The sequence below is a fragment of the Aquarana catesbeiana genome, linkage group LG12 (genome assembly GCF_042186555.1).
Source record: "Aquarana catesbeiana isolate 2022-GZ linkage group LG12, ASM4218655v1, whole genome shotgun sequence".
Taxonomy (NCBI): domain Eukaryota; kingdom Metazoa; phylum Chordata; class Amphibia; order Anura; family Ranidae; genus Aquarana; species Aquarana catesbeiana.
This window is the reverse complement of record NC_133335.1, coordinates 235,060,957-235,087,705: the sequence shown is the minus strand read 5'-3', so window position 1 is coordinate 235,087,705 and position 26,749 is coordinate 235,060,957. Positions and strand designations below refer to the sequence as shown.

Here is a 26,749-nt window from a genome sequence, read left to right as displayed (position 1 = left end):
CTGGCAGGATCACCAGGAGAAAAAAAATACATTCTATAAATGAAAAGAAAAGCAACCACCACCTCTGAGGTCAGGTAGACTGCAATATTCAACATTTAAATCTGCAGTCCGGAAAAAAAAAAAACAAAAAAAAAGTTTTATCTGCTGATATAAAGACAGATTTGGGTACTTCTGCTAGCTGCAGAAAAGATCGTCTGATCACGTGACCACCTTTAATTGGCTGTCGCAGTGGTCACGTGATCGGGAGACGGTCACCACCGGCTACCTATCATTTATCAGGGACCAAGAGCTGTCTTCGGACAGTAAGTACGCTCTCAGCACAATGACCTCAGCCGCCCCCAGCGGGCGCCTGTGTGTGGCGTATGGGCAATAAAGCCCGCCCCCTTTTTTGCTGCCGCACATATGTGTTAGGGGGTCCTGAAGGGGTTAAAAAGCACTTTAATTTATCTTATTCCTCACTCCCCCCCCCCCAGCAGGGCTGCTCTTCCCTTTCCCTCTGACGCTCCAGGATGTGGGCGGGGCCCTCCGGTCCTGCATCTTACGGGATGACGTCAGCGTGTGATGGATGGAAATGGGTTTCGGGGAGCGGTTGCAAAAGAGGAGGAGCCTGCGGGAGGGAGGGATAAGATTAGTAAAACTGCATTTCAGGGTAGCCTTCACAAAAATGAGCATCAGTGTGGGGGGGGGGGGTCTCACTGCGTGGGTCTTTTTTAAAAAATCTTTTTTTTTTTTTTTTTTTTTTTTTAATTTATTCCCCGTATTTCAGCTTCTTTAAACAGAGCAGTTCTTTCTGCCAGCCGCCTGTGACCTGAGAAGGCTGGGAAGTGGCACTCCATGGCTTGTTGGGTTCATTGTGGTATATAGTGTGCACATCTTCCCGTATCCTGGTATTATGAGTAAGGTGGGGGGGAGGGGGACATTGCCTAATAGGAGACATTTCATAGATCCTGGCTCAGACAATGATTTGCTGTAAGATGTAGATGGAATGTGTCTTGGGAATAGGAATTTATTGTGTAAGTCACACTTGGATACAGAAAGCTCAAATACATACATTATCTCACAAAAGTAAGTACACCCCTCACATTTTTGTAAATCTTTTCTTCTATCTTTTCATGTGACAACACTGAAGAAATGACACTTGTCTACAATGTAAAGTAGTGAGTGTACAGCTTGTATAACAGTGTAAATTTTGCTGTCCCCTCAAAATAACTCAACACACAGCCATTAATGTCTAAACCGCTGGCAACAAAAGTCAGTACACCCCTAAGTGAAAATGTCCAAATTGGGCCCAAGTTCATCTGACCTCACACGATTTCAAAACCGCATTCAGTGTGAACCTGGGTTTATTTTAACTGAACAAGCTGACATAGGCGTGCGCACAGGCTGTGCCGGGTGTGCCCAGGCACACCCTAATCACCCAGTGCAGCACAGATTCCCCCTACTGCCCTGGCTCCCCACTCCTTTCCTCTGCAGCACCTCTGGCTTCTCTCCTCTCCTGCTGGCTGTTGCCTGATGTTTTAGGATGCGTGAGGGAAGGGGCTGGTAAATATGTATTTATCAGCCCCTTCCCTTTCTGAATGAACATTGTACGTGATGTGAGTAGTAGTGAGAAGTGTGTGTTTGAGCTTTGGGGTGCACACCCTAATGCAATGGGCTGCGCACACCTATGCAAGCTGAACTTAGAAGCTGATTGGCTACCATGCACAGCTGCACCAGATTTTGCACGCTCCGGGTTTAGTAAATCTCCCCTAATGTTTGGATAATGGTGATCGGGGGGGTTGTGGCTCGGGAGTAAGGATTTGTGTTTTTGAGAGAGGTAGAAGATCCTGGGTGGGGGGGAGGTCGGGGGGGTGATGTTCATGTCTATTTTATAAACGAAAAACAATTAAAACTTTTTTTTAACAACATTGCTCACCCATGGAAACACTAAAAGAAACATTGTTTCTTTTTGAATCTTTCTGTTTCTTCATCTGCAGATCAAAGGGATGATCTCTCTGTTTAACCCCTTATAAATGTACTCTATTAATTAACTCCATATTCTCTTCCATTTAATTATTTTCCTGCTTTTTTTTTTTTTTGTTCACGTCTATTTTATAAACGATAAACAATTAAAACTTTTTTTTTTTTGGTTGCTTTGTTAGTGAATATTTTTACACATCTATATTCACATATATTTACAAATTTCACATTGAAAAAGCGCAAAATAAAAAAAAAAAATCAATTTATTTCATTTGTAAATAACTTTTTGTACCATCATTGCTGACAGCTGAAGTGAAAGCAAAACAGTTGCGGTAGGTATCGGTAATTGGTATCGGCAAGTACTAAAAAGGGGTGCATCCCTACTTTAGATACACTCCAGCAATGATATCTGAGCTCCACTGGTCAGTGAATAGTGAGTGAGGAAGAGGAAGGCCGCCGCCGGTGACTCCCAATCCTCAGATCTCCATTTTTCTGATGCTAGGACCTGGAGGGACAGCGGTGGGACAGCACTGTGTGTTGGTGTCAGTGACACACCTATCCTCCAGTAGAGTCACATACGATGCTTTTTCCTTGACTTTAGATACATCTTCTAGAATGTCACCATGTGTCACACATACCTGAGTGGGTGGGGAGCGGCTGTAGGTGTACACAACACGCCGTTGGAATCAGCAGGTAAGCTGTAGGCGGGCGGCATTGTATAGACTGTCCTTTCCTGTGGGCTGACTCACGGCCTTATTGCACTGACCTGCATTAGCACACAGCAGCAGGCTTCTGGGAATCTGGCCTTTTGTTATGAAGAGCCGTTAGAAAATCTCTATTTGTCATGAATCACACTGTCGAAATGGACTTCCAGAAATCTTATGAATGATTCTTGTTACCGCTCTGCTGTCCCTCCCCCCCCCCCCTCTCATTCAAGGAGCCGCTTCCCATAAGACTAATGTCATTATAGAGTTTCATTAAAGGGGTATTAGAGGCTGCTGGCAGCCAGGATTCAATTTGCGCTATTGTTGTCGTTTATTTTAAATCTTTCATGGAACTCCATGTTTTTTTTTTTTTTTTTGGTTGTCCAGACAACGCAATCAGCACCTTGTTAAGCACCTGTGGTGGTAAAAGAAAGCCTGGCTTCCAAGCAGTGATAACATTGACAAGGACACGTCGCTGAAAGTGGATTTAAAGGCCCCCTCCATTTCCAAAAATGCCGGAGGAGAGAAATTCAATGCATCTCTATGGAGGTGGTTCACATCTTCACTTCAAAAGGCTAAAAAAAAAAAAAATGATTTGGCTCGATTCAGGCAGGTTGGTGCGTTTTTGAAGCCCCCAAAGAAATGCATTGAAACACGCGATTCGCACATTTTGTTGCGTGTTTTAGGCACATTTTTCTGCTCAAATGCAATAATTTAAACTAAATAATAATCAAATGATACATAAGATCCCTGATCGTTGGTACGCAGCTCTCGATAGCCAATCACGACAGTTCATCTGATATTATCCTGATGATTGCAAGCGTGAAAATTTTCCTCATAAGATACCAGATCGTACGATTTTCCTTTTAATCAGTACAGTTGTTGTCCGAAAATACAATACAAATACAAAACATGACATCGCTTCCGATTTTTTTTTTTTTTTTCTGTTGTACAAGAAACGTACGAGAATTTTTGTAACTTTAGTAACCTCTTCATTTTCAATATGAGATTAGCATACAAAAAAATGATGATCGTTTGTCCTATATTCTCATCGTGTGTACACAACCCATCGTGTGTACACAACCCTAATATTATTATTATTATTTGTGAAAAAAAAAATAATATATGAAAAAATATATATATATATACAGTATCTCACAAAAGTTAGTACACCCCTCACATTTTTGTAAATCTTTTCTTCTATCTTTTCATGTGACAACACTGAAGAAATGACACTTTGCTACAATGTAAAGTAGTGAGTGTACAGCTTGTATAACAGTGTAAATTTGCTGTCCCCTCAAAATAACTCAACACACAGCCATTAATGTCTAAACCGCTGGCAACAAAAGTCAGTACACCCCTAAGTGAAAATGTCCAAATTGGGCCCAATTAGCCATTTTCCCTCCCCCGGTGTCATGTGACTCGTTAGTGTTACAAGGTCTCAGGTGTGAATGGGGAGCAGGTGTGTTAAATTTGGTGTTATCGCTCTCACTCTCTCATACTGGTCACTGGAAGTTCAACATGGCACCTCATGACAAAGAACTCTGAGGATCTGAAAAAAATATTTACAAAAATGCGAGGGGGTGTACTCACTTTTGTGAGATACTGTGTGTCTTTGTGTATGTATATGCGTATTTTATATATATATATATATATATATATATATATATATATATATATATATATATAATTTTTTTTTATGGTTAGGGTTAAACCCTATATTTTATTTATTTATTTTGTTAGGGGTTAGAGTACATCCCTTTACTCTAACAAAAACAACACAAAAAAAAAAGAATAATAAATAAACACCAGGAAGAAGATGATGAGGCTGATAAAAAAAAAGCTGAAAAAGATAGCAACAAATGATGAAACAGGCGTTATTTTTCTCTATTGGCCAAAAAAAAGTCAAAGCTGAAAAACATTTAAAAAGCACACGCCTAAACGCCCATATACGCGACGTTCAGGTGCAAGGCTGGCTTGGGTTCCGGCGGGCGTTGAACTAAGGTAGGTATTATTGTCTTTAGTTGCACTCCACAGTTGCAGCAATTCTAGAAAAAGTGATCAAAGCATGTAAACGAGCGCTGTGCGTTGTGTACACCTCCCTGCAGAGTACTATGGTTTGTGCAAACCCCTGTAACTGCCACTTTTTCTGGACAGCTTGGCCTGACAGTCACTGCGAAGAACGTTTAAAAAAACAATAAAAAAGTCTTGTGAAATGGGGGAAAAAAGGATTCATATACTGAACACTATCATTTACTGGTATTGCAACACACAGTTACCAGAATAGAATATTTGCGGCAGAGGGTATTTTATATCACAATTTCCATGATTTCCCCCAGGAGATTGTCATAGAGGGAACACTAATTGGAAAAATAGAAGGCACGATGTGAATGAGTCAGACTGTGCCCAATGTGTAGACTCTCCTGCCTTTAAATCTGTACTCCTGACACCCTCCATCTAATCTTATTGCTGCATTATCTCCACCAAATCCACGTGTCGTGTCTGGGCTCCAAGTCTTTGATCTTCTTCTATGCTGTTCAGAAGTGTCCTTATTCGGGTGTCCATGTCACTGCCTAGGTGACGTGGACTCCTCCTATTGGCTGTCCATTGTCCAACAGTTGGGTAATCTCAAGATTCTTAACTGCAGTGCCGTGATGATGCCATGAAGAGGTCACCAGCCATTGATGGCACACACCACCCCAGTTGTCATTTGCTGAAGCCATATTACATAATAGGTGAGGTTGAAAAAAAGACACAAGTCCATCAAGTCCAACCCATATCTGTGATTATATGTCAGTATTACATTGTATATCCCTGTATGTTGTGGTCGTTCAGGTGCTTATCGAATTATTTTGAAACTATCGATGCTCCCCGCTGAGACCACTGCCTGTGGAAGGGAATTCCACATCCTTGCCGCTCTTACAGTAAAGAACCCTCTATGTAGTTTAAGGTTAAACCTCTTTTCTTCTAATTTTAATGAGTGGCCACGAGTCTTGTTAAACTCTCTTCCGCGAAAAAGTTTTATCCCAGTACAGTATTTGTAAATTGAAATCATATCCCCTCTCAAGCGTCTCTTCTCCAGAAAGAATAAGTTCGGTGCTCGCAACCTTTCCTCATAACTAAGATCCTCCAGACCCTTTATTAGTTTTGTTGCCCTTTGTACTCGCTCCATTTCCAGTACATCCTTCCTGAGGACTGGTGCCCAGAACTGGACAGCATACTCCAGGTGCGGCCGGACCAGAGTCTTGTAGAGCGGGAGAATTATTGTTTTATCTCTGGAGTTGATCCCCTTTTTAATGCCAATATTCTGTTTGCTTTGTTAGCAGCAGCTTGGCAATGCATGCCATTGCCGAACCTATTATCTACTAGGACCCCCAGGTCCTTTTCCATCCTAGATGCACAGAATCCTGGGGGACCCCACTACCCACCCCTGACCATTCTGAGTACTCCCCATTTATCACCACCCTCTGAACTCGCCCTTGTAGCCAGTTTTCAATCCATGTACTCACCCTATGGTCCATGCCAACGGACCTTATTTTGTACAGTAAACGTTTATGGGGAACTGTGTCAAATGCTTTTGCAAAATCCAGATACACCACGTCTACGGGCCTTCCTTTATCTAGATGGCAACTCACCTCCTCATAGAAGGTTATTAGATTGGTTTGGCGAGAACGATTCTTCATGAATCCATGCTGATTACTGCTAATGATACCGTTCTCATTACTAAAATCTTGTATATAGTTCCTTATCATCCCCTCCAAGAGCTTGCATATTATTGATGTTATGCTAACTGGTCTGTAATTCCCAGGGATGTATTTTGGGCTCTTTTTAAATATTGGTGCTACATTGGCTTTTCTCCAATCAGCTGGTACCATTCCAGTCAGTAGACTGTCAGTAAAAAATAGGAACAATGGTCTGGCAATTACTTGACTGGTGCAAGCCATCTGGTCCCGGTGATTTATTAATGTTAAGTTTCCCAAGTTTAATTTTAATTCTGTCCTCTGTTAACCATGGAGGTGCTTCCTGTGTTGTGTCCTGAGGATAAACACTGCAGTTTTGGTTACTGAAGCCCCCCCGATTCACTCGTAAAGACTGACAAGAAGAATAAATTAAATACCTTCGCCATCTCCCCATCCTTTGTAACCAGATATCCTTCCTCGTTCTTTATGGGGCCAATATGGTCTGTCCTCCCTTTTTTACTGTTTACATACCTATAGAATTTCTTGGGATTTTTTTTGCTCTCCTCCGCTATGTGTCTTTTGTGTTCTATCTTAGCCGTCCTAATTGCACTCTTACATTTCTTGTTGCATTCTTTATAAAGTCTGAATGCTGATGATGATCCCTCAACCTTGTATTTTTTGAAGGCCTTCTCCTTTGCTTTTATATGCATTTTTACATTGGAGTTAAGCCATCCAGGACTTTTGTTCTCTCTTTAAAATGTATTACCCAATGGGGATACATTGGCTAATGCCCTTATTTAAAATGCTCTTAAAGCAAACCCATCTCTCCTCTGTGTTCTTTGTTCCTAAGATTTTATCCCAATTTATATCTTTTAGCAAGGTTTGTAGAGAAGTTGGCTCTTTTGAAATTCAGCGTCTTTGTATTCCCCTTATGTTTCCTATTTGTGTGATTTATACTGAAGCCAGTTGACCTGTGATCTCTGTTTCCTAAATTGAACCGTATTTCCACATCCGTCGTCAGGTCTGTATTGTTGGTAATCGGTAGATTCAGTAACGCTTTATTTCTAGTTGGTGCGTCTACCATCTGACCCATAAAATTGTCCTGCAAGACATTTAGGAACTGGCGAGCCTTAGACGAATGCGTGGTTCCCTCCACCCAGTTTATGTCTGGATAATTAAAATCCCCCGTTATGATAACACTTTCCATCCTTTCTGCTAATCCAAATTGTGATAGGAGATCCGCCTCCCCCTCCTCCCTCAGGTTAGGGGGCCTATAGCATACTCCCAGTATTATTTTCTCCTAAGCTTGGAGCTCTACCCATAAGGATTCCGCCTCCTCCCTAGCTCCCTTAGTGATGTCATCTCTCACACATTCACTTGTACATTATTTTTGATATATGGGCATACCCCTCCCCATTTTTACCCTCTCTATTCCTGCGATAAAGGGTATACCCTTGAATGATTGCCAACCAATCATGTTAGCTACAACCAGGTCTCTAAATTCCCACAAAATCCAAATCCTCCTTGTAACAGAGTCTCTAGTTCACCCATCTTGTCCGACCAGGCTCCTGGCATTGGTGAACAAGCCATGTAGTTTAGTCCGGTTGCATACTATCCTCTTATTGGGTGTTCCGAGATTGCAACTAGGACTTGTTACTATATTTACCTTGGGTTTATGTGCTTTGGTCAACCTGCCACTAATGCCCCCAATACTACCCTCTGGAATATGTTGGTGAGGGACACCTGAGAGTTAAGTGAGGTTGGTTCTCAGAAGGCTTTTGTTATAATGGTTGAATGGAAGAGGGAAAGGTTCAGAATCTTAAGAACCAAGTGGCGTGATGGCATGAAGGGATCACCAGACATTGTTGGCACATACCACCCTAGTTGCCACTTGCAGAAGCCATGTTGGTGGGTCACAGGAGAGGTTGGTTTTCAGAAAGCTTTTTATTTTTTATAACTGGTGAATGGAAGGGGGCAAGGCTCAGAATCCTAAAAAACACAATAGTGTAATGATGCCTGGGTGACATGGACTCTTCCTATTGGCTGTCCAGCAGTTATGTCCCCTCAGAATCTTAAAAACTGCAGTGCCGTGATGATGCCATAGGGGGGTCACCAGGCATCGTTGGCACACACCACCCCAGTTGTCACTTACTGAAGCTATGTCAATGAGGGACACCTCAGAGTTAGGAGAGGTTGGTTCTTAGAAGTCTTTTTTTTTTTAAATATGGTGAATGGAAGGGGGGGAAAGCTCAGAATCTTAAAAACCAAAATGGCGTAATGATGCCTGGGTGACATGGCTGTCCAGCAGTTGGGTCCCCTCATAATCTTAAAAAATTGCAGTGCCTTGATGATGCCATGAAGGGGTCACCAGGCATGGTTGGTACACACCACCCCAGTTGTCACTTTCTGAAGCCATGTCAATGAGGGACAGAGTTAGGAGAGGTTGGTTTTCAGAAGGATTTTTTTTAAAATATATGGTGAGTGGAAGGGGGGTGGGGGGAAGGCTCAGAATCTTAAAAACCACAGTGGCATGATAATGCCTGGGTGACATGGACTCTTCCTATTGGCTGTCCAACAGTTGGGTCTCCTCAGAATCTTAAAAACTGCAGTGCCGTGATGATGCCATGAAGGGGTCACCAGGCATTGATGGCACACACCACCCCAGTTGTTACCTGCCAAAGCCATGTTACATAGTAGGTGAGGTGCCCTTAATACTACCCTCTGGAATATGTAGGTGAGGAACACCTGAGAGTTAAGTGAGGTTAGCTCTCAGAAGGCTTTTTTTTTATAATGGGTGAATGGAAGGAGGGAAGGTTCCGAATCCTAAAAACCAAGTGGCATGATGCCATGAAGGGGTCACCAGGCGTTGTTGGTACACACCACCCCAGGTGGCCACTTGCAGAAGCCATGTCAGTGAGTCACAGGAGAGGTTGGTTTCAGAAGGCATTTTTTTTTATAACGTGATTGGAAGGGGGGAAGGCTCTGAATCTTAAAAACCACAGTGGCACGATGATGCCTGGGTGACATGGACTCTTCCTATTGCTTGTCCAGCAGTTGGGTCCCCTCAGAATCTTAAAAACTGCAGTGCCATTATGATACCATGAAGAGGTCACCAGCCATTGTTGGTACACACCATCCCAGCTGTCACTTGCAGAAAGCCATGTTGGTGAAGGACACCTCAGTTAGGTGAGGTTGCTTATCAGAAGGCTTTTTTATTTTATTTTATATATGGTAAATGGAATAAAACCACAGTAGCGTGATGATGCCTGGGTGACGTGGACTCTTCCTATTGGCTGTCCAACAGTTGGGTCCCCTCAGAATCTTAAAAACTGCAGTGCCGTGATAATGCCATGAAGGGGGTCACCAGGCATTGTCGGTACACACCACTCCAGTTGTCACTTGCAGCAGCCATGTTAAGTGAGGGACACCTCAGTTAGGAGAGGTTGTTTTTTTAGAAGGCTTTTTTTAATTTATTTTTTATAACTGGTAAATGGAAGTGGGGAAGGCTTAGAAACTTAAAAACCACAGTGGCATGATGATGCCATAAAATTGGGTCACCAGGCATTGCTGGCGCACACCACCCCAGTTGTCACTTGCAGAAGCCATGTTGATGAGGGACACCTCAGGGTTAGGTGGGGTTGGTTTTCAGAAGACATTTTTTATTTTTTTTTATTTAAACCAGGTGAATGAAAGCAGGAAAACGATTGAAAAGACGGAACAGAGTCTCATCAGGGATACGTTGTAAGTTCTGCTCAGCAACCCCTTGTGATCTCTTGTTGCAGGTGCTATAAGCCCACATAGCAAGGACAACTTGCCTCAAATTTTTGGCAGTGTTCAATTGTAAATCTGTTATCTTGCTGCACATTTTCACTGGTAAGTTGTACACTTGCAGAGTACTTGAAGCACAAGTTCTAGTTGACACTTTTACAACTTGTATCAAATTTGCGTGGCAAGTCTCTAGCAAGAGCAAAGTTGCAGTGGTGAGTCTACAGCAAGAGCTCTGCAAGTCACAGTGACCCCCTGTGGTGGGATGACTATTGCACAACATAACTGGACCAGAACTTGCAGCAGACTTGCAGAATGTTTTCAAAGAAAGTTGATCTGGAGTCATGCAATGCGGACTTTCTGCAATTGTGCAGCAAACTTGTGAAACCAGGCAAGTGTAGCAATAGCTTAGCAAGTCATTTTCAAACTTGCAGCTCAATTGCTTGCTATCTTTGATGGGCAGAGTTCAATGGGCACCTCTTGATGTTTCCGACATTTCTTTTTCAATATCACTCAGTGTTATCAGTAGTATGATTTCATGATTTATGACTTTATGGGGAATAGCCAACCCCATCTTCCTCCTGTCTGATGCGCTGGTTCCTCGTTTCGCTTGTGTTTCTGAGCAGATGGTGATACGACTAATAAAAGAAAACTACGGGACTTCCCAGTAGAGATACTATTCTACCCAATACCGAGAGCCTTTACCAGGAATCTCCTGCATTTCTTTTAAAGGGAGAAATGCTCAAAATTTTGAGAGAAAGCAGAACATCCCGAAAAGTATGAAACTGACGGCAACCGTTTCCCTTGTCTATAAATGTACATTCTTCTCTGAAACGTGGGATTAAAATGGAATGGTTGTCCCGAGTGGCCAATCGGGTTTCACGCTTTGTCCGTAAAGCCCACATAATCAGGACGAGGATTCTGGCTTCACTTTCTCAGCAGTTTTATGGCTCCAGCAAAGACGGCCCATGTAAACTGCAGCAGAATGCAAGCTATTGTCCTCAAAGTGTATGTGAACCCCAACAATGAACTCCTTGTAATGGCTCCCTTTGAAAGAGGTTTGTCAAATCTGGGCTATAAAGGCTAATAACTATCCGTGAATGTGTCAGAAAACCTGTGAGCTGATAACTTTCTGTGTTCTCTGTGACCCAGAATGAAGCTTGGAGTGCCACTCTAAGCAAGAGGAAAAGTACACCCCCCCCTCCTGGTCCTCAGAAATGGGATGCTGGAGTGCAGGCTCCTTCATCCAGCAGGGACAAAGTGTGTGTAGATCGTGAATGCCGCTCTCCCAGTTCTGCTCCACAGCTCCACCCCCAACATGTTTCGTCCTACTCACCACTCTAAGAGGAAAGGTATGGTCACCCTGGGCCTCAGAAATGGGGTGCCGGTGTGCAGGCTCACTCATCCAGTGGTGACAAATTGTGTGTAGATAGGGTACACCACTCTCCCAGCCCTGCTCGCTCCCCCCCCAACACATTTTGTCCCGAGCACTGCTCTAAGCAAGAGGAAGGGTACAATCCTCCTGGTCTTCAGAAATGGGGTACCGAAGTGCAGGCTAACTCATCCAGGGAATGCTCTGCTCCCCACCCCCCAATACGTTTCGTCCCACGCACTGCTTTAGCAAGAGTAAAGGTACGATTCCCTTGGACCTCAGACATGGGGTGCTCACTCATCCAGCGGTGACAAAGTGTGTGTAGATAGGGTGCACTGCTCTCCAACCCCAGAGTGTAGAAGGAGATGGCAAATGGCCTCAGCCAACGCTCTTCCACAAATCTGCCCAACCTCCCCCCGACATGATTCACTGACCTCTGTGACCAAGCCCTGGTGGGTGGGGTAAAACGTGTTGGAGGGGGGTGTGGTTGGTAGAGCAGCGCTGGCTGAGGCCGTTTGACATAGCCTCTTACATTCCAATCGGGCTGGGAATGCAGCGCTCCGTATCTACACACAACTTCCTGTGCTCTGTTATGGAGGGGAGAAATGACGGGAGGTGTAATGTAGTGGGGATCGACCGATTATCGGTAAGGCCGATTATTGCAGGCCAATATCGGCATTTTCTGAAAAAAAACAGCATCGGTAGCAAACTAGCCTGATATTACCAATATTGCTTTAAGGGGTTTTACCGGGGTGATGCCTGCAGCTGCAGGCATCACCCGACACCGTTCTTTAGAGCAGACGGTTGGCTTTATTGTAATGACAACCGATGCGGCTCAGCAGCCACTCGGCTATTATTACAAACAGCAGGAGGGGACATCCCCCCCTCCTGCCGCTCACTCGGGCTCTCCTGTCCCACTGGGAGGCCTGAGCAACCAGCCGGCGCATCCACCGGCTGGCCGAAGACCCGAACAAAGCCGATGCTTCGTTCGGGTCTCAGATCTAGTAACCCCGCCGAAGTGATGTCATGACATCACTTCCCGGATTACTGGCATCTTAAAGGCGCCAGTTTTAAAAAATAGCAAGCATTCAAAAACGCCGATCTTGACGTTTTGAATAAGTGCAGAGGATTACAGACCCCCGATCCCTCCATAAAGAGTACCTGTCACTGCCTATTACTGTCACAAGGGATGTTTACATTCCTTGTGACAGCAATAACAGTGATAAAAAAATATATATATATATTATTTTACATGTACAGAATATCGGCAGACAATATCGGCTATCAGCCTGAGAGGTTGCCAAAATATCAGTCTCCTATCGGCATCGAAAAAACGATATCAGTCGATCCCTATTATGTACTCTTAACACACATCCTGTCCTAGGGTGACAATGCTGCTTCATAGATACAGTTCAGTCAGTGATCCTTTCCAGAAATCCAGTGCTGTCCTGTGTACTTTGCAATCTTATCTCTCTTATGAGAACAGAACACCTCCCTCCTATGCTATAAAGAAAAGGAGAGAGAATGGTGTTTTGTAGACCTGTCTTAGGGAGACAATGCTGATCCTCTATAGATGCAGTACAACGAGTGAGCGTTGTAAGCATAATCCAAGAGATGTGTTATTGGCAGGATCCCCGGGTGAAAATGAAAAGAAAAAACTTATAAAAAAAACAAAAATCTAATGCAGCCATCCCATCTCAGGGACCGGTAAGCTGTAATATGAAATGTTGGCGTTTAGCTATGCCTTAACGAGGACATGAACATGTGAAAGCTGTGCCCAATAAAGGAAACAAGGGACAGGCCCCTAGTATTGCCTGTGCTCTCCATGCTGCTGATGTTTTTCCTTTTTCTGATTTGCATATCTGGTTCTGCACTGTGGAGGCGGCCATCTTGGTAAGAGGAGCAATGCTCCTCATTTCAGAGCTGCCCCCCCCCTCCCAATAATCTGATGAATGGTGGGGTGATGGTCAAGCAGCAACTGAAGAGATGGAGGAAGCAGAGCTCCACAGTATGAATGAAGCAGGGAGATCCTTGCAGTGTAAGTCTTCAGGTACAGCTTCACCTCCAGCAAGGAGAACCCTGAGCGTTGCAGGCAGAGAGCACAGGAGGTTAGGAGCCTGTTACCAGGCAAAGAAATTCCTGTGTAAGCTCCAAACACAACTTGTCAGAGCTTACACTGAGTTGTAGTCATTTTCCCCACTCCCATGTGATAATCCTGGGCCAATTTACCAGTCACGAGCTCTGTGAGGAAGGGGACTGAGACGCATGCTCCCCCATACCAAGAAAGGCCTCGTATTTGCATGAGGAAGAGAGCCGGATTTGTCCCTTATATTTTGGCTTCTATTGTCCCCGTGTTACTGGCTGCCTGTGTGAGCTTGTGCTCAGCTTATATTACTTATAGCATATTTATCATTAAAAGTGTTGATATTTTCCAGGACTCACTTGTGTTCAGCTTATATTACTTTTTAGCATATTTATCTATAAAAATTTTGATATTTTCCAGGACTCCCTTGTTTCTTCTGGCACCTCTTGTGGCTCCCTCTGTCCCACCGACCACTACCCAATGCCCTCCGCCTCTCGGCTGCGTCTGCCCACGAGGAGCGCACAGATTCCAATGGGTTGGGAGCCTGGTACCCGAATTCGGCATCTCCAGCTCAAACGTGAAGATTCTTTCCACTCCAACAGAGTTCTACCAGGTCATGAAAGTAAGTAGTCCCCGGGGGGGGGGGGGTTGGATGAGGAGAGTCACCCTCCTTAATATTTTCCTGTCTGTTCTCTGGCGAATGACACAATTTAGGAAAGCCGTAATCCATGATTCATTCATTGTTTGATCCTCAGCATGCGTATATTCTGTCGGTGACTAGTAGTCACAAATATTCCTGTCTAATGTATCCGTATAAAGTTTGATTGGAATTAAAGGAGAAGTTTGGGGTTTATAAAAAAAAAAAAAAAAGCATCTATTCTCGCCTCTATGCTGCAGCTCTCCCTTGTCGGCTGTAAGACCGAGAACTGATCGATCACATATGTAGGGGTGGGGTGAGCGTCAAATACTAATACTTCTACAGAGGCACCATCCCGGGAAGATATGTAACTATGTGTCAAAAAAATATATAGAACTGGATGGGACTCTAATTGTGCTTCTGAGGAGAATGAACAAATGAAATACAATAATAAACTTATGAAAAAATAAGACAATTTTATTTACTATAAAAACAGTTGAAAAAAGTACATTACAGTTTGTACGATTAAGTTTGAATTCAGGGTGTGCAGGTCCCCAACAATTAATAGAAATGTGGCCTACGCGTTTCGCGGACAGTGCCGTTTCGTCAGGGCCTTGAAGATAGCACAATATGGCGTTGTGTGAATTCTACAGATGAAACATCAATTAGTACTGTATAGATTATATAATTACATAGATAAAAATTGAATACACCATGTATACAGACATTAATGCATGAATTTTTACATAAGTATATATTAATAGCATGTTATCATAAATATTTATCAATAAAATGAAAATATTTGTAAAGCATTGAACAAACAGATACAGTTCCATTTTCAGCTCATTGGGGTATATAGCGATGCTTTTCACACAGGGAGCTAGAACAGAGGGAGTCAATTGCATGCTGTTAATTATCCAGATATGTGAAGCTAAAATATGGAATTATGTAAAAAAAAAAAAAGAGAGAGAGAGACCATAATGTTTCATGAAGGCGTATCTCTCACTCACCCAGAAACTGTAATCAGAGGATACCGGCTCGGCGGGACAATGATCGATCACATAATCACTTCTCTGTCTTCTTTGGTGCAGAGAGCGGTGACTATCAGTCGCCGCTCTCTGCTCTGCTCCTTCAGCGGTCACTGGAGCGCTGGGCTGGGGAGGGGGATGAGAGCAGCCACCTCCAGCTTTAAGCTGCGTGCTATGATGAGGAGCCCACCTGTCAATATAGCAGCTGGGAGAATCCCAACAATATTGTCGATATCCTTCGAGATCACAAGATCATTTCTCCGTCTTCTCTTCGGAGCGGAGAGCAATGACTGTCGGTCACTGCTTTCCGCTCTGCTCCTTCAGCTCTCACTGGAGCTCCGGGCTGGGTAGTGGGAGGCAGGAGCAGCTACCTCTGGCTCTAATCTGCCTCCTAAGATGGGATGCCGACTGTCAACATAGCAGCTGGACAGATCCTGACAATATTGTCGGTATCCATGGATCAGCTCTGCCACGTCAGCTGACAGCAAGCAATGACCCGCTATAAGCTGACTCTGGGTCACAGGAGGGCAAAAGTAAGTGTGCTCCTGTGACCCACAGGAGAAGTGTGCCCAAAAAAAGCTTCTCTTTTAGTAAAAGCGGATCTTATGGTGACTTTAATGAAAAAAAAAAAGTAACAAACATTCATGAGCTCTGCTCCAGTTAGTCCATGAAGATGGTTGATATGTGTTCATATAGAAGCGTATGGCACAAGTAGACCACGCGTTTCTGCCAGCAGCACCGGTGGTGCATTATAACCGCTGAAAACAATAAAAGAGAAAGGAGCTATTACTGATATTGTGTCACTAAAAACAATTGTAATATTAAATCCATATGAGATGCACTCACATGCGGTACAGGCAGGTCAGGCATATAACGCGGCCTTGCTGGATTAGCAGATGCTGGGACCGCCAGTTATGCTGCCAGAGATGGTTAATTGGCCTCCACAAGTTTCTCCAGTAGACCATGGAAAAGGCTAGCTGGACGTCTGTGTCCTCGGGGAGAAAAGTATGATTCATGCCAGAGCTTAGCTATAGCAGACACATTGTACCGCAACAGACCCGCCATGACCAAAGGAGGGGTGGTGATGGGGTGCCGAGGGGCTTAAAGTGGACATTGTGCCATGGATGGCTGAAGCACAGGATCTCTTTACAATAGTTCCTTCATTAGATTACACCGGAATCTGTCTCCCCTGCATTCCCCAAAGATACATCCCCAGAGATCCTGAGCCTGGCACTGTGGAGAATCCCGGCAAACTGACACCAGGAGATGGTGTAGCAAGAAACATCAACTGGCATCTTCTACTTGAACAGACTTTTGACGTCTGCCCCAAAGAGGCTTCGTCAGAGACACCGCATGCAGTGGCGTCACTAGGGTTGGTGTTACCTGGTGCGGTAAAACATGGTGTCACCTCCTTCACTAGCCTACCACAGTGCCGCCCCCCTACCCCCCCCCCCCCCCCCCCCCGCTAGCATAAGAAGTAGGAATAGGAAGGAGGGATGGGAGAGATGGGAAAAGAGAGAAATGAAAGCAGGGGAAAGAGGAGGGGGGGTAAGGGAAGAGTGGTGTGAGAGAGTGGGGGGAATATAAAGAGGAGGTGAGAGAGGGGGGGTAGGGTTTGTGTGAGAGAAAGATAGAGGGGGGTTCCTCCATCCCCCCCATACTACACCAGGAGATCCACCCCCCCACCAAAAAAAATGACCCCGGACTCTCACCATCCCGCAGCCCCCCTGCTTTTTTTCTTTTTTTGCCAGCTGGGTGTAGCGTGATCACAGCCCAAAACTCCGACCTGTTCTGCCAAATGAGCTACTTCCGGGGTTTAAGGCTGCAGCCGCCACCACCTCCTGCTTCCTCTTTGCTCCCCTGTCACCGAACGGTCAGTTTGCAGCTGCCCCTGTTGTCACCCCTCTGACCCGGGAGCGATCCGCACCACCCCCCACCACCCCCGTAGCGACACCACTGACTACATGACCAACCAAAAGTATAGCCTAGACGCAGGCATAAGCAATTAGCGGACCTCCAGCTGTTGCAAAACTACAAGTCCCATCATGCTCTGCCTCTGGGTGTCATGCTTGTGGCTGTCAGAGTCTTCCTATGCCTCATGGGACTTGTAGTTCTGCAACAGCTGGAGGTCCGCTAATTGCATATCACTGGCCTAGAGCTTGGATGTATAATTGCCCTTTTCTAAGTTTTAAAGCCAAATTCCAGGAATTCAGCAACTTTACAATAAGTGTGGGCACACTCAGGGGTTGATTTTGCTAAAACTGGAGAGTGCAAAATCTGGTGCAGCTGTGCATGGCAGCCAATCAGCTTCTAGCTTCAGCTTGTTCAGATAAGCTTTGACCAAAAAAAAACAGGACGCTAATTGGTTTCTGTGCAGAGCTGCACCAGATTTTGCATTCTCCAGTTTTAGTAAATCAACCCCAATGAGTTAGGTCCCGGAGGTGACATGCACCTAATTGGACTTATCTCTACTACTTATATGTGATAGGCTTATTGTACTCCCGGAGGATACACTCCGGCTGTGAGAAGAGAGAAGCAGCTATACTTCCCCCTCTGCTCTGCTGTCCATTCACAGAAGCCTTTATGTGAACTTATTTACAAAATACAAAGGCTTCTGTGAATGTTCAGGGGGAGGGGAGGGGCAGGCAAAGCAGTTTCAGCGACTCTGCTCTTGAGGGAACTTAAGAACACAGTGAGCGATGATGGAGCTCAAATCTATGAGGCCGGCAGGCACCTCGTTAGACAGAACTCCTGGTATGCCTGCAGTTTTTACAAAGTAGCTGAATCCCTGGAACTCCGCTTTAACCGCAGGTCCTGTTTAAATATCCTGACCGTATATTTACCTTGTAATATTCTCTAAGTCCGGCATAAACTCTACTTGTCACCTTTCCCTCCCACCTCAGGCCCAGGTGAATGCTGCTAAGAGGCGGATAACTATGGCATCGCTGTACCTTGGGACCGGACCTCTGGAACAAGAGCTGGTGAGCAGCAGGTTTGAAGTCCGCACCTACATGAGGGGTTCACAGACAGTCGTTTTCTATTTAGAAATAGATTTACTCAAGTCTAGCCAAGGCGTCTTTTTTTTTTTTTTTTTTATAGTGCGAGGATTAGCACCTCTGTCTGACTTTTACTGCTGTCTGTGTCCCCGTTTTGGAGGATTCTTATTCGGGTGACTGGTGCCACTAGAGACATAAAGTGATGGGAAATGAGGATACTGACATATGAGGATGAAGGCTCCAATCTGACAGATTTTTTTGGGCAGGTCTCCCCTGATTGGTGCTACCTGGTACAGGAAGTAATGGTAATATCTCCCAATCAATAAAATATGTTATTTTATACCCAATGACATCATCACTAGGCATCTGTGCTTCTGTATGTAATGCAGGCAGGTCATGTGTGGTGGGAGGGTACATAGATCCTGAAGCCATGGTAACGCCCACACGTGATCCAGAGCCCACGCGATTGAAAGTACTGAAATCCAATGAGTGAAAAGGGGCGGGGCCAGAGATAGTCGGGCTTGGGAGGAAATTGGTAGGTGATGCTGTATGTTCTGCAGCCAGGAAATGAGGGGGGGGGGGGGGCTCTTACTGACTTGCTACAAGTTTTAATGCACATGGTGAGAAGCTCACAGTGTGCACATGAAATTGCAGTCCAGGAGAGGAGCCGGTACAACTGTGCAAGACTGGAGGGGAGGCCGGAGGGAGGATTCAGACTTCAGCATTTTTAGGGTTAAATTTTAATGTTTGGGTGATTTTGACTTTAAATCTTCTCTTGCCAGGTGGACTGTTTAGAAGACGCGCTGTGCGGTACGGAGTCGGAAGACCTGCAGGTGTCTATACTGCTGGACTACACCCGAGGATCGCGGGGTCAGTGACACCCCCCCACCCCCACCCCACCCCCTCCCTGGGAACAGGTTTATGGCACCTCCCTCTGATGTGATAACAGGCAGTCAGATGGTAATCACTGTAAACACTCTCTCATCACATAAGAGGATGGTGGCACGCAGCCTGTGATCAGTGTGATGTCATTTGTGGTGTGACACGGCCTGCTTAAAGTACAACTCCACCTTTCAAGTAGATTTCCGGTGATAAAGCTTTCTTTGAAAATAAAAGATAGAAGCTGATTGGTTGCCATGCACATCTGTTCTAGTTTTGATAAATTCCCCTTGATGTGTGCAAGCTTTTTTTTGGTGACCGTAGCAGCAAATCAGATCCTCCACCTACAGCACTGCCACCTCTCACATAACAACACCTCGTCCAATAACCCCCCCTCCCCCGCCGCGATAGTGTGAATGGCCCCTTCACATCCCCCCACAGCACTGCTCCCCCTTTATATCAACCCCCCCCCCCACACAGCACTGGCCCCCCTACAGCACTGCCCCCCCGTCACATCACAACCCCCCCCCCAAACACAGTAGTGTGTACTGCCCCCTTCACATGCCCCAAAGTGAGTTTTACTGATTATTTTAGTCATCATTTATCCATCATTTTTTGTTTTACCACCATATCCATTATCTTTACTGTAGTGTTTTTCTCTATATCTGCCCCTCTGTCACATCACAACCCCCCCCAAACACAGTAGTGTGCTTTCCCCCCACAGTACTGCCCCCCTTTCATGTCACACCCTCTCCCTACAGTAGTGTGCTCTGCCCCCTACAGCGCTGCCCCCCCCGCCTCATCACAAACCCCCCCCAACATAGTAGTGTGCTCTGCCCCTTCGCATCCCCCCTACAGCACTGCCCCTCTGTCACATCACAAACCCCCCCACAAACACAGAAGTGTGCTCTGCCCTTTCACATAACTCTACATCACTGCTCCCCCTTTACAGCAACCCCTTCCCCTCACAGCACTGCCCCCCCTGTCATATCACAAACCCCCACCCCCCAATCACAGTAGTGTGCACTGCCCGCTTAACGTCCCCCACAGCACTGCCCGCCACTTTACATCAACCCCCCCCCCGACATACACAGCACTGCCCCCCTTTATATCACCCACCTCCCAAAGCACTGCCCCCTTTCACATTACAACCTTCCCCACAGTAGTGTACTTTGCCCTCTTTACATCCACCCCCCACTCCAGCACAACCCCCTTCACATCACTCTGCCCCCCTTTCCCCTACAGTAGTGTCCCCTGCCCCTCTCCCTTCACATCCCCCTACAGCACTGCCCCCCTTTACATCAACCTCCTCCCTCAACAGCACTGTCCCTTCTACATCACACCCTCTCACTACAGTAGTGCGCTCTGCCCCTTCACATCCCCCCTACAGCACTGCCCCCCCTTTATATCACCCCCCTACAGCACTGCCCCCCTGTCACATCACAAACCCTCCCCCCAAACACAGTAGTGTGCACTGCCCTCTTCACATTCCCCACAGCACTGCCTCCCCCTTTACCTCAACCCACACACACAGCACTGCCCCCCTTTGTATTACCCACCTCCCACAGCACTGCCCCCCTTTGTATTACCCACCTCCCACAGCACTGCCCCCTTTATATTACCCACCTCCCACAGCACTGCCCCCCTTTGTATTACCCACCTCCCACAGCACTGCCCCCCTTTATATTACCCACCTCCCACAGCACTGCCCCCCTTTATATTACCCACCTCCCACAGCACTGCCCCCCTTTCTTAATCAGGTAGTTTTTATTAACCATTTTTGTGTATACAAAAATAAAAAAATAACATGCGTATTATCAAATGAGTATCAAAAGGAGGAACATTTGATAACAAAACAAATTAAAGAAAATAAACTGCCCCCCCCCACCCCCACCCTGCTTTCACATCACACCCTCCCCCACAGTAGTGTGCTCCGCCCTCTTTACATGGTAGAGAAAACCGTCATAATGGGACTTTAACAGCACTAAATCCTTTCTACATGAATAGAAGGGGTCTTAGAATGATTGAAAAGTTTACAAAGTCTTTATTCAATACAAAGTAGAAAGAATTAATGCAAATCAATTTAAAATTCATTCAATAAAGTTTACAGCTACAAGCTTCATTTTGCCCTCTTTACATCCACCCCCCACCCCCAGCACAACCCCGTTCACATCCCCCCCCCCCTTCCCCTACAGTAGTGTCCTCTGACCCCCCTTCACTAACCTACTTTAGACAGAGCGGTGAGCGGGAGGCACAGCACAGCACTGGATGGAGGGAGTGGGAGCTGCTGGCGTTTAACTTCTCATATTACCCATAAAGTGATTGGTTGCTAAGACCGCCCTGCGTCTTAGCAACCATTCACCTGCTGGTTAATCTGCAAAGTTAAGTTGTGCAGCTCCTGCCCTCATTCTGGTGCTGCTGTGCCTTCCGCACTCAGTCAAGAAGTATCCTGCCCTTCCACTCTCTATCCATAGAAAGTTAACTCCTGCACTTCCAGCCCTCCACCCTCTATCCAGTGCGGCTCTGCCTTTTGCCCTCAGTTCATTACTATCCTGCCTCCTGCTCTCGGCTTTGCTTTGAGAATGACAGCGGTGGAGGTTGGAAGGGAAAGAAGTGCCTCCTAAATGGTGCAACGGGTCCTGATGGGGACAGTGGCTCAGTCCGTATCCGGACCGCAGTCCACCATTTAGTGATGCCTGCAAGAGAGTGTCACTTAAGTCTGTTGGAGCTGCTGACATCACATCCAAGATGGCGGCACCCAGCAGCAGTCTGGGTGTCTACACAAGGGAGGCTTTTACAGGTATATAACATGAATAAAACACATGCACATATAATATTATGGGAAGATTGTGGTTAAAATGAATGGTGACAGGGTCTCTTCAAAGGTGGAGTTGTCCTGTAAATCACAGGTCTGTCATTTCAAGCCGGCTGCATGGAATAATTTTTATTAAACTTTCTGTGCAATTTCAATTACAGGTAAGAGGAATTCCCGCAGCATGTTGCTCCCTCTACTGCGTAAATTCCCGGACAGAGTGCGCGTGTCCCTCTTCCATACGCCAAACTTGCGTGGCCTCCTGCGAGCGCTGACACCGGAGAGGTTTAACGAGACCATCGGCCTGCAGCACATGAAGGTCTATCTGTTTGATGACAACGTCATCCTTAGTGGGTAAGAGCACCAGAGACACAGCAAAAGGACCACTCTAGATACAGGCATTCTAATTGGTTGGAGCAGTATATAGGCGGAGACTAGAGGTCCATCACCTATCAGGACTTCTTCCATCAGACAGTACTTAAAGCTAAGCTTATATTTTGGGTCACGTCTACTCTCAAGGGATTCTCTAAAAGAAGACGCAGTATACTTACCTTTCTGGCAAAACCTGTGTGTTGATAAGCCGCCACTTTTCTGCTCCTCATTTATTTCACGTTTTACACTCTTCTTAGCGTTTTTGAATACCTTCTCCCCCGACATATGATATAGTTCCTCCCAGCAGTTCACACGTACTACAGGGCAAGAAGGAACCACCATGGGTGATGGGGGAGCAGGTACACTATATTGTCAAAACGCTGGTTTTTGAGCGTTTATCGACGTTTGTCAGCGTTTGAGCGTTTTTACAGCTGAAAAACGTCTCTCAGAACCCACTAGTTTTGGGTTTTTTTACTGCTCAAAAAACGTCACTGCCCAAAACTGCTGGTAACAGCCTATGTGTGCATGGACACCTAGGATAACATGATGGAGAGTTTAAAGCGGTGTTTCACTGTCTCTAACATTTTTTTTTTTTTTTTTGCAAAATGACAATGTTTGATATAGTAAAATATCGAACTTACTGGTTCCGTTTTTCGAGCTTACTGCTCTCTGTTTTCTCAGATAAAAAAAAGTTACTGTATTTATCGGCGTATAACACGCGCCGGCGTATAACACACACCCCAAGTTTAGGAGGGAATTTTGAGGAAAAAAATGTTTTAAGGAAAAAAAATTACATATAAATGCCCATCAATGCAGCCTTGCACAGCGTCCATCTGCATGCTTGTCCAGTGTCATTTGCAGCCTTGCAGTCATTTGCAGTCTTGGTGTCATTTGCAGCCTTGCAGCTTTGTCTGTGTCCATTTGCAGCCTTGCCCAGGCTGCAGCTAAACTGCAGTGACTTGTCAGTGTCACTGCAGTTTGAAAATGGCGCCGCCGGCGCCGAAATACATAGCCGTGACTTGCGGCGGCTCTCGGCCACTTTCGGCTCCACTCGTAGTCGCGTCCGGGATGGGCGTGACTGTGAGCGTAGCGAGCACCGCCCATATACAGATAGCCGAGTGTACTAGGTTCGGCTAGCTCCGCTCACAGTCACGCCCATCCCTTTGTCCATCATAGGGCGGGACTGGGCGGCGCCATTTTCAAACTCGGCTATCTGTATATCGGCGGCCGGCGATCGCTCCACTCACGGTCAGCTTAAGGGGAAAAAAGTGCATGTTATACGCCGATAAATATGGTATATATTTTCCTTTTAATGGTTGTCATCTTTCCTGTGGGCATGTGAAGCCCACAGGCATCCTCTTCCGAAGATACGGTGCTGCTGATCGACCAGCATGCACCGCCCGTTCTATCCCCGATCTCGCGCATGCGCAGTGAACAGAAACCGCAGCGCCGTCAACAGCTCAGATTGCCATCAACGTCTGTTGAAATCACTCGAGATTTCACGGCGGGTCTCCGCACTGACTCCTGGGATGAATGACACGAGATCCCAGGAGACAGTGCGGCGATCAAAGGAAATGACGTGAATACCCGCAAAATCCCCGCCCACAGCCGCAGGGACCGAACACAGGCCGGGCCACTTACCGTAAGGTAGGGGGAAAAAAATAAATAAATAAAGGTCCATATAGAACTCGGTGCTATATTTAGAAGCCACGGAGATGAAGTTTAAAAAAATGAGTGAAGATCCGCTTTAATGACTGTAGAAAAAAACGTTTACAGCCCAAAACGGCTGCTGTAAAAACGTCAAAAAACGTCCAGTGTGCACAACGCCTTAATGTCAGAGTAATCCTGGTGGCTAAGAAGTCATTTGATTACTTTTACAGGCTGTGGAAGGGGGTCCCACGCCCCTCCTGCCGCCACCACCACCACCCCCGCCTTTTCTTGGCTGGTAAGGATGCGACCGGCGGCATCCAATTCCTGGGTCACAGTAGGGGGGGGGGGGAACGACTGATGTCCCTCCCACTGTGTGATGTCAGAAACCGGGAGCGACCAGGATTTTGTCACTACTGGTTTCGGTCACCTATAAACAAGCCATTACCGGCTTTAACAAGCATCTAATCAAATGCCGCGTACGCACCATCGGAAATTCCGCCAGCAAAAGTCCGACGAGAGCTTTTGGTTGGAAAATGCGATCGTGTGTACGCTCCATCGGACTTTTGCTGGTGGAATTTCGGGGGCAGCAAAAGATTGAGAGCATGTTCTCAAATTTTTTGGTCGGAAAAAAAGTTCCGATCGGAAATCCCAATCGTCTGTACAAATTCCGACGCGCAAAATTCCTACGGAACAATTCGAGGCATGCTCGGAAGCATTGAACTTCATTTTCTCGGCTCGTCGTAGTGTTGTACGTCGCCGCGTTCTTGACGGTCGAAAGTTCAGAGAACTTTTGTGTGACCGTGCGTGTATGCAAGCCAAGCTCGAGCGTAATTGCATTGGAAAATCCACTCGTGTGTACGGGGCAAAACCGATCTTGGTTTGATCAGATGCTGTGGGAAGGCAGAGGAGAGATCTGGGGTCTAATAGGCCCCAGATGTCTCAGTAAAAGAGTACCTGTCACTGTCCATGCAATCACAAGGGATGATGTTCAGTTACAGGTCTGTGGTGTCTGAATCACGTCTGCTAATATGGATTGACAAATCTTATGGCAGACCGGACGGTTCACATACAAAGGCTAGACATTGGACGAATTCTGTATTTCAGAATAAAGGTTAAGCTGTTTGCTTGGAATTCAGCTGTGAACCGGTTTACAACCTCTTTTCCCCCAGAATGCAATGTTCTCATCCCTTAAACATGTTTTTAATTATCCTTTTTATAAGACGATAAATTCCATGTAATGAATGGCTTTTAGCGGCAGCTATAAGATAAACAGATTAGAAGTATTCAGAAACACCCTTATTACAGTAACAAGTAGAAGCATGCAGGTAATATGCAGAAGGATCCTTATTATAGAACATATTGTATTACAAAACTCTTATGTAAACATTTCCCAGCATTGCCCAAAAGTTGTACCCAGATTTCTTTTCCCCTTTGCCTTTAAAAGAATCCCATGCCGGTGATCAAACCGATCCAGTATTTCCAGTATTGCCCAAAACCTTTTGTAATCATAAACTTGTTATACTTGGTTTGTGTAATGGTTTTGCAACAGAACAGCCCTGATCCTCCTTTTATCTGGCTCCTCCCCCCCCAGCCAAGTGCCCCTATAGCAAGCCACTTTCTATGGGGGGCCACTTGTACATGCTCATTCCCAAACCCCGCTCTGTGTGTCCATTGACGCACAGAGCCTGGCTCAGCTCCGCCCCTCTCCCTCCTGACTGGCTGTGAATGACAGCAGGAGCCAATGTCTCTGGCTGCTGTCTCTTAGCCAATGAGGAGGGAGAGAGCCAGGAGAGCCTCTGCTGTCATCCACATCGCTGGATCGCGATTGGGCTCAAGTAAGTATAAGGGGCGGCGGTGGTGGGGGGTGGCGCATGCAGAAGGTTTTTTTTGTTTTGTTTTTTACCTTAATGCAGACAATGAGCTGTGGGAGGGGCCCAGCAAGCTCCACCCACTACAGACAACTTGAGGAGGGACGGTGACAAGGAGAGAAAACACAGCTGTGGGAGGTGCCCAACAGACTCCACCAACTGCAGGCTGCCTGCAGAAAACTACAAGAGGGGATGGAGACACCCTGCACAAGGAGAGAGAGCAGAGGTGTGGGAGGGGCTCAGCAGGCCCCACCTATTGCAGAGCTGTGGGAGGGACACATCAGGCCCCACCCGCTGCAGGCTGCCTGCAGAAAACTACAAGAGGGGATGGAGACAAGACCAGTCACCCTGCACAAGGAGAGAAAGCAGAGCTGTGGGAGGAGCTTACCAGGCCTCACCCACTACAAACAACTAAAGGAGGGGGGCGGAGACCAGTCACGCTGCATAAGGAGAGAGAGCAGAGCTGTGGGAGGGGCTCAGCTGGCCACACCCATTGAAAAGCTGTGGGAGTGACACACGAGGCCCCACCCACTACAGGCTACTTACAGAAAACTACAGGAGGGGCCGGAGACCAGACCTGTCATCCTGCAAAAGGAGCGAGAGCGGAGCTGTGGGAGGGGCCCAGCAGGCTGCCTGCAGAAAACTACAGGAGGGGGCGGAGAAAAGACCAGTCACCCTGCACAAGGAGAGAGAGAGAAAAGCTGTGGGAGGGGCTCAGCAGGCCCCACCCACTACAAACAACTAAAGAACGGGTGGAGGTAAGACCAGTCACCCTGCACAAGGAGAGAGAGCAGAGCTGTGGGAGGGGACCAGCAGGCTGCCTGCAGAAAGCTACAGAAGGGGGTGGAGAAAAGACCAGTCGCCCTGCACAAGGAGAGAGAGAGAAAAGCTGTGGGAGGGGCTCAGGCCCCACCCATTACAAACAACTAAAGAACGGGTGGAGG

The 26,749-nt window shown here is 46.2% G+C and overlaps 1 protein-coding gene across 1 annotated transcript in view; it reads left to right on the top strand.

The window, feature by feature from the left end:
- PGS1 (phosphatidylglycerophosphate synthase 1) overlaps window positions 1-26,749 on the top strand; it is a 116,239-nt gene that overhangs the window by 33,140 nt on the left and 56,350 nt on the right. Inside the window, exons 2-5 of the mRNA XM_073606912.1 lie at window positions 13,984-14,185; window positions 18,132-18,209; window positions 19,007-19,094; window positions 22,080-22,269. Of these exons, the coding sequence (XP_073463013.1) occupies window positions 13,984-14,185; window positions 18,132-18,209; window positions 19,007-19,094; window positions 22,080-22,269 (558 nt within the window). The remainder of the gene's footprint in view (window positions 1-13,983; window positions 14,186-18,131; window positions 18,210-19,006; window positions 19,095-22,079; window positions 22,270-26,749) is intronic.